We start from the raw sequence: 8156 nt of genomic DNA, 5'->3' as shown, positions 1-8156 counted from the left end.
AAAGTTACACAACACAACAGCTTGTCAGTCCCCCTTCAAATAGCTTGTCAGTCCCCCTTTCTCCCTCCCCCACACTATATCAAAAAACCAAACAAACAAACCCAAAAAACCCCACAAAGAAACAAACAAAAAACAAACCCCGACTCTTTTCCATCAGGAAACTTTTGGCCATCAAAACTGATTTATCATACCAATAAAATTTACTTTATTTAAAACTATGCATACAGTACACTCTGGCCAGAAATTTACTTTAACTTCCAGACATCAAGACAAAGTAAAAGCCATGGTTGCCTTAATGCACAAGAGGGCCAAAAAAGTATATAAAAATTAAAAGCTATTTGCACCTTGACACCTTGCATTTGTGGTCAGCATTAAAAATTTGCAAACCAGAAGCAGATATCATTTGCAAATATTTAGTTTGACATATGCGAGAGACCATTTCAGTGATCCCAAACCACTTCCAGATGAGGAACTACTGCAATAAAAAAAAAAAAAACACAAAACAAAACACAAAAACTATGCATTTGTTATATTGTACAAGTGCAATATTTAACAATTTCAAAATAAAAGGGTAACGAAAATGAGTATACCAATTTATTCAGTACATCAGAACCAATTCTTACAAGGCTAAAAAATAACCAACTTAAGTAGGATTTGCAGTTGGTCCCTCATGTTGACATCTCAGTCTCAGGAGTTTAAACCCAAAGCTTTATTTAAGAAAAATCTTCCACTTTGAGATACAGTAATACAACTTTGCGTTACAGGGACTGTGTGTGACACTCGAGGATAAAAACTTGAAGCTCTAACTTGTACCTACATACTAGGCAGACCACACCAGTGCCCAGTTCAGAACGCAGCTACAGTAGCTTCAGGAGTTAAGCAGCTTTATGTTTCTTCAAATTCTGTGCTGTGCATATTCATGAACTTCTGAACTGAAACCAGCTGGCCTGGATTAGACTGTTCTTAAAGCTGTAGCTAGCAGTTTTCAACTAGTCATTGACTAGAACCCCCATTAATTTTACAAGTCTAGGTTTCACTACTCATATTAATACCTTGATTTCCAGTCCCTAACTGGGAGAACAATCTTTGAAACTGAGGTCATGAAGGTTTTTTTTAAGAGAATGCTCATGCTTGAATGCAAAACTAAATGTTTTATGACATACAGTTTATTCTTTAATGTTTACATCTATTACTGCTAGATGGAAATGGAACTGTGAATAATTACATCAAATTTATGAGAGATTATATGTTTTTGTGCAAGTATTAGTTGTGATTTTAACATTTAAGGTTCAATTTTCTTCCTAAAACACTGCAAAAACCATAAACGCAGAAGGATTTATGTCATTTGTAATGGCAATCTACTGCTGAAAATTTTTTTAATATTAATAGTCAAGTTGTCATGATCAGTTTTAAATGTTCAACTGAAAAGTTGAACTACTAATGTCACAATTTAAATGGCAGAGTTCACTATAAAGGTGACTTGGGAAAACCTAAACCTATATATGTAGTTTCAACTGCAAAGTGAATCCTATATATTATAATATATTATAAGCTAGCATACAATATAAACAGCTGTATCAAAGTTTTAACATATATTTTAAAAACGGTAAATTTTAGATTCTGGGATAGCATGCAAGAGCCCTTAGGGCTGTGCTCTTAACCACATGCACATGTTTATAAGGAACAGGATTCTCAGCCTGCAGTAGTGATAGGGAGCTGCTATGCTGCTACCGCACTAAGGTATGAGCTAGCGAATCTGCACAGATCAGGGACCTGCTGACAGTTCTTCACAGAGTAACATTTTGTTTCAGCCCACAGGGTGCCAAGTCTTCTTGGCATTAAGTCTCTTACCACTGTTGTGGCCTCAATTGTTCTACTTACAGCCCACAGAATTTCACCCTTAGTGCATTACAGAGCACCTACATGCATTTTTCACCTGGTTGGATTTGCATGCATTTCATCAAATTTAGCCATTATTACATTATAATTCATTAAACTATTTATCATTTACTATCAAATAAGGGGGAGGAATCACAGCAGTTTTAACACATTATTGTTAGATGTTGAGAATTCTGATCAACTGAGGCACAATTGTAGATGGTGACCAACAAGTCATACTTCAGTCATTTGAACTAGTAAGTGTACATTTACTTACAGTGAATCAGATGTATTACTAGCGAAAAAAATCAAGAAGGTCCATGTAACTTGAAGTCTAATATGCAATCACTGTAAAGTGTGAATACTGCCCCAAGGGCATATGACTTCCTGTACCTGTACAATGGTATTGTACAGCAAACAATCAGAATTCACTCCAGGTTCAAAATAATATACATAGCTGCTCATAATCATTCCAATCCCTCTGCAAATTGCATTCTGTGGCTAGTTTTTTCAGCGCCTTTGTTAATTTAACTGGATTATAACTGGAAGCATCTGACTATGATTTAGGCATGCTTATTACTGTAAAAGAAATAAGTCCATCTTCAAAATTATTGTGCAAGTATTTTAATAAGATTTGCACACATCTCAAAGAATTCTATCGTATGACTCCCTGGTCTTGGAGTTAAGTCAGCTTTAGAAGAGTCAAGCGAAGAGGTCACTGATGGGGTAAGGGATATATCTGCAGATTTTCCTTGTGCATCAGCATCTGAATCTTTCTGAAAGGATCTACAGTTGCTCACAGAACCTGATCTCCGTGGAGTTGCAGTCCCAGATTTTGCTTCAGTAATTTCATCTGGGGGGCAAGTGGAGAGAGGAGGAAAATTAGTTATAAGTATCAAATCAGTCATAGGAACAGCAAACATCTCACACTTCTAATTTTATTTTTTAAAACTGGATTAATACATAAACAGCTTTTGCAAACTATATATAGTTGATACAAAATAAAAATTTATATATATAGAAACACAAAATCAAATGTCCTTATGCAAATTATTCTTGTGCTCTGAACTGTGCTCCAGGACTATCTGATCTAGTTTAGACCAGCACTCACCATATTTTTCATGAACTAGTTTCAGCACCTAATAGTTCAATTGATTTAGTTTAAACTTAAACCGGAAACAGGATAGCATCATAAGGTTAAGTCAAATAACAGTTCAAACATTTTGTAGATGCTTTTGGTAGCATAGAGTTTATTTTATTATATTTGTTTTCTTTCTTGTTGGTTATTTATACTTTGCTATTTGTATTTTTATTATAATTCATTGATGCATTAATTGCTAGCATCTACATTAATTTATCCTTCATTTTTGGTAGTTTTTCCCCTTAATATGCATTTGGGCTGCAGCAGTTTACTTCTAAGATGGAAGTATTTTCTCCTCATACTGAAGGTACTGTTCTGCTGAAATCTCTTTATTCTTACTTTAAATACTCAACATTAGTTTTGATACCTGCCATCAGAAAAAGTTATTTCCAGGATAAATTAGTGAACATAGGAGAGGTTGCCTTTTCACATCAAAGCTACTTTAAACTATAGTTCAGTAAGAGGAAAAAAGAACAGTTAGCTGTGGCAGAGGAAAAGTCAAATCAGCTTCACTATTGGAAGAGAGATGCCAAGTCCATGCCCTTGGGTTGTATTTCCTCAAGAGTTGAGGCCAGAACTGCAGCAGGCTGCCCTCTCCCAGCTGCATGGCTTTAAGCAGTCATCTCCCCTCCAAAAGGGATGGCGTTTGTCCTGTACTGCAGTAGGTCAGTACAGGAAAGTGATTCATCCCCTGTATCAAATACTACTAGATCTAAACAAGCACTTGTCAGAAGGAACAAGGCAAGAACTGCAGTGGCAAGTCAGATCAGGTTAAACTGTCACAAGACACAGCCTTATCCATCCTATACTGTAATATCTATCCTATAGTGTAATCCAGCCATATTCCAGTAAATCCTTTTTCCATGCCACATGTTTTCCTAGGGATTTCATGTACTCCATTGGCTGTAGGTAATTCTGCTTTAGTCTACTATGCCCTTAAAAAAGCATTATGGCCAATCTATATTAGCTCCCCCATTTTCAGGAAGGTATCCAACTTGGAGTTTGTGTTGGTTTTGGTTGGGATAGACTTAATTTTCTTCATAGAAGCTTGTATGGGGCTATGTTTTGGATTTGTGCTGAAAACAATTTTGGTAATATAGGGATGTTTTAGTTATTGCCAAGCACTGCTTGCACAGAGTCAAGGCCTTTTCTGCTTCTCACGCCACCTAACCAGTAAGTAGACTGGAGGTACACAAGAATTTGGGAGGGGACACAGACAGGACAGCTGACCCCAACTGACCAAAGGGATATTTCATACCATGTAATGTCATGTTCAGCAATATAAAGCTGTGAGAAGAAAAAGGAAGGGAGAAACATTCACAGTTATGGCATTTTGTCTTCCCAAGTAACCATTATGCATGACTGAGACCTGCTTTCCTGGAGATGGCTGAACATCTGCCTGCCGATGGGAAGTAGTGAATGAATTCCTTGTTTTGCTTTGCTTCGTGCGCAGTTTCTGCTTTACCTATTAAACTACCTTCATCTCAACCTACAAATTTTCTCACTTTTACCCTTCTGATTCTCTCCCTCATCCCACCGGAGGGGAGTGAACAAGCAGTTGTGTGGTGCACAGTTGCCAACTGGGGTTAAACCACAACAGTCCTTTTTGGCATCCAACATGGGGCATAAAGGGTTCAAGATAATGACAGATTTTATTGGAATGTGTTAGATCAAATTGACAGTTGTTATTGTTGTTTAGCTATTAATGGACAGGCTCCTGTGGTTGCCATGGGGCTTGCTTGGCTTACTATAAATTAGAGTCTTGTGCTCGTTAGTGGCCTCTTCTTGCTTTTGCTGCTTATTATCATACTCTGCTGTGCTTGGAAACATTTCTATAACAGCAATAGCCATGCACCTGGGCTGGCAGATGGCCAAGGCATTGCTGCTGTTCTGTCTGGAATGCCAGGGTGAACTCAAGTCAAAGGGACTGTGACTTGTGGATGAGTAGATGTGGGAGCGGGACACCCCAAAGCATCTGTGGCCATAGATAAGTCCACACCAGAGCAGGTACATCTTGAAGCATCTGTGGCCATGGTTATGTCTGTTCCACAGTAGGTATACCTCTGAAGGGATTGTGGCCAAAGGATAAGTCCACGCTGGAGAAGATACACCTCGAAGCATCTGTGGCTGTGCATGAGGTCATGTTGAAGCATGTGGCCATGGATAAGCCCACAGCAGAGCAGGTACTCACATTGGAGCAGGTTTACTTCTGAAGGGACTGTGGTTGTGGGTAAGGCCACACTGGAGCAAGTATACCACTGAAGGCATTGGGGTCCATGGATTAGGCCATGCTGGAACAGGTGCACCTCAAAGCGACTGTGGCTGTGGATAAGTCTACACTGCAGCAGATATACCCCTAAATAGACTGTGGCTCATAGATAAGGCTCCACTTGGAGTAGGTACACCCTTAAGGGACTGCAATCTCTGGATAAATCCAAGCCAGAGCAGGGGCAAGGGGTAGAGTTCATTGCAATGTTAAAACCTATGGTTTGGCCCAAAGGGACCAGGGGTGGAGACTGTAATGAAAATACCTTTAAGTTATTGTAACCTATGATTTGAGTTGCATGTTATAGGAATTACTATAGTAGGAACCACCTGAACCAATGGAGGACGAGCCTTAAAAGAAGCAGTGCAAGTACAGTAGTGTGCCGATCTGAGCTGGCTTTGGTGCCCAATAACTCCATGCATCACATCACCTCTCCCATCCTGAGTGATCACCATAACAAATGGAGTCCAAAGTCATGGACTCAGTGGACGTTTGTGGATATTTGACAGACATTTCACAGGGATGGTTCATAGACCAAGGGAATTATATTTGGGTATTATATCAAAGGATGGGAATGGGGATCGTGAGTAATAACAATGCATTGGATAGTGTGGGAACCAAGCATGACATAAATGGTATGGAACAAGGGGTGGAGAATGTGCTGGTTTTGTCTGGGATAGAGTTAATATCCTTCAGAGTAGCTAGTATGGGGCTTATGTTTTGGATTTGTGCTGAAAACAGTGTTGATAATGCAGGAATGTTTTCATTATTGCTGAGCAGTGCTTACACAGAGTCAAGGCCTTTTCTGCTTCTCACACCACCCCACAAGCGAGTAGGATGGGGGTGCACAAGAACTTGGGAGGGGATATTAAATTATTTGGTATACTGGTCCTTACAGAACTTATTTAGAAGTTGCTTGTATAGAAAAATAAATTAGATGAAGAAACACAGAATATCGCTTTGTATGAGATATACGGGAAATTAACCAGCACATAGTGGTTCTTTACCCAGTAGTGCCTGATTCCTCCCCATAAGAATTCTGTGAGGTTATGGAGGGAGAAAAATAGAGGGGCCAAAGCCCAATTAGAGATGGGCCTGGCTACCGTTGTAAAAGGCAACAAGAAATGTTTCTATAAAAATATTAGCAACTTAGCCCAAATTAGCCCCTCACCTTGAAAAAGCCTCCGAGAGGGCAGTGACGCATCGCTGCCCATCAAGCACTGGGAGGGGCAACCAGCTTCTGACGCAGGTGAGTACCAGCCACACTGTGCTGCAGCAGCGGGTGTGATAGCTTGTGCAGTAGGGTACAGAGGTTGTCACTCCTTGCTTGTTAGACACTCTCACCTATTGTCAGTGTCCCAGACCGCTGCCGATCATGGTCTCCTCCAAAAAGAGAGCTTGTCACAAAAAGACTGCGGCAACTCAGAGGCCCTGCCCCGAACCGTGGCTGTTCAGGTGTCTGACTGCAGGGAGTGCCAGAGCCTGCTGCCAGGGAAGGGAGGGTAGCATTCTACCTACGTGAAGTGTCAGCAGGTGCAAGATCTGCTCAGTATGGTTGTGAAACTTAAGGAGGAGGTTGAGACACTGAGGTCCATCAGGGAGTGTGAAAAGGAGATCAACTGGTGTGCCACTCAGAAAGGCCCCAGTGGGATACCCCCCAAAAGGTGATGGACTCCCTGCCCTGTCAGGTAGAGGGGGAAGAACCAAGACAGCCCCTGCCCTGTCGCTGTTAGGCAGAGGTAGGGTGTGGGAGATTTGAGGGATTTTCTTGAGGTTGTTGTGTGGATGGGTTTCTATTAGATGCAGATTTATTTCTGAACTCGCCAAAGGAATCTCAAAGCCAGCTCAAAGGCTGAAAAACAGCACCTGCTGTGGGAGTGAGGCCTCAGGGCCTCAACAAGATGCAAATCAACAGACCTATTAGCAGTGAGACTCGGGCACGTGGGCAGCTTGTGAACATGGACAATATCCAATCAGCTAATGCATGCTTGGAGCGTGGACGTGTGATCAGGAAATAACTGCATATATAAGGAGGCTTGTTTTGGAATAAATGGCCTCGCTTGAATTCATATTGAATTGTGTGGAGTCCATGAGTTTTCATCCTCGCAAGTGGTGACCCCGACGTGATCCGTAAGGAGAATTTACGGAAGGCGGACGACTGCTGCGGGGAGCGAGCCCCAGCTGGAAGGGCTCGGCTGGACCATGACCGGGACGTAGTCTGCGGGCTGCGTGACTCCTGATTGATCGCTAGAGAAGAAACAAAGGAGGGATAAAGGATCCGATATCGTTGCAACGGACACCCAAAGAGGTAAGAAGCTGGGGGCGAGAGGAGATATGGCAGAATATTTTTAAAGAAGAAGAAGAAATACTGCGGCTCCTCTTGCATATTCTCTCTAAGAGAGGGGTGAAGTATGAGGAGAGTAACCTCAAAAGACTATTAATTTGGTGCAGAGGCAATGGGTTTCCTGCTGATCTGTTAGGAGCTTTTCAAATAGAGACTTGGGAAAAAGTGGGAACGGTGTTGTGTAAGGCAATTAGTCGCTGTGAAAAATATATTCTCGGCCTTGTAAACGCCTGGAAACTGATAATTACTACAGTGAAGTAATTAAAATCTGAAAAGACTGTTATGAGCATTAGTGACTCAAAACTTAAACTTGAACTTTGGGACAATATAGGGCAGAAATTATGGGATAAAGTCAGCAATGGAGATAAAGAACCTAAATCATTAGTGACTACATGGAAGCTTATAATCACTACCTTAAAAGACCTTAAGGCTGAACGGTCTGCTGCTACTGGAGTTTTTGTAGCCTGATAAGAATCCTGAAAGTCGTTGTGAAGTTTACTCGGTTCGTGTCTTTGATACCTTCTCTA

The 8156-nt window shown here is 41.0% G+C and overlaps 1 protein-coding gene across 2 annotated transcripts in view; it reads right to left on the bottom strand.

The window, feature by feature from the left end:
* Window positions 1-547: 547 nt before the first annotated feature.
* LOC136114641 (5'-AMP-activated protein kinase catalytic subunit alpha-1-like) overlaps window positions 548-8156 on the bottom strand; it is a 78083-nt gene continuing 70474 nt past the window's right edge. For both annotated transcript variants that reach the window (XM_065860066.1, XM_065860067.1), the window contains one exon: window positions 548-2731. In XM_065860066.1, coding sequence (XP_065716138.1) covers window positions 2487-2731 — 245 coding nt within the window. In that variant the 3' untranslated portion in view covers window positions 548-2486. The remainder of the gene's footprint in view (window positions 2732-8156) is intronic.

Source organism: Patagioenas fasciata, chromosome W (genome assembly GCF_037038585.1).
Source record: "Patagioenas fasciata isolate bPatFas1 chromosome W, bPatFas1.hap1, whole genome shotgun sequence".
Classification (NCBI taxonomy): domain Eukaryota; kingdom Metazoa; phylum Chordata; class Aves; order Columbiformes; family Columbidae; genus Patagioenas; species Patagioenas fasciata.
The sequence above is the reverse complement of the archived record's forward strand: the minus strand, read 5'-3'. Positions and strand labels throughout refer to the sequence as shown.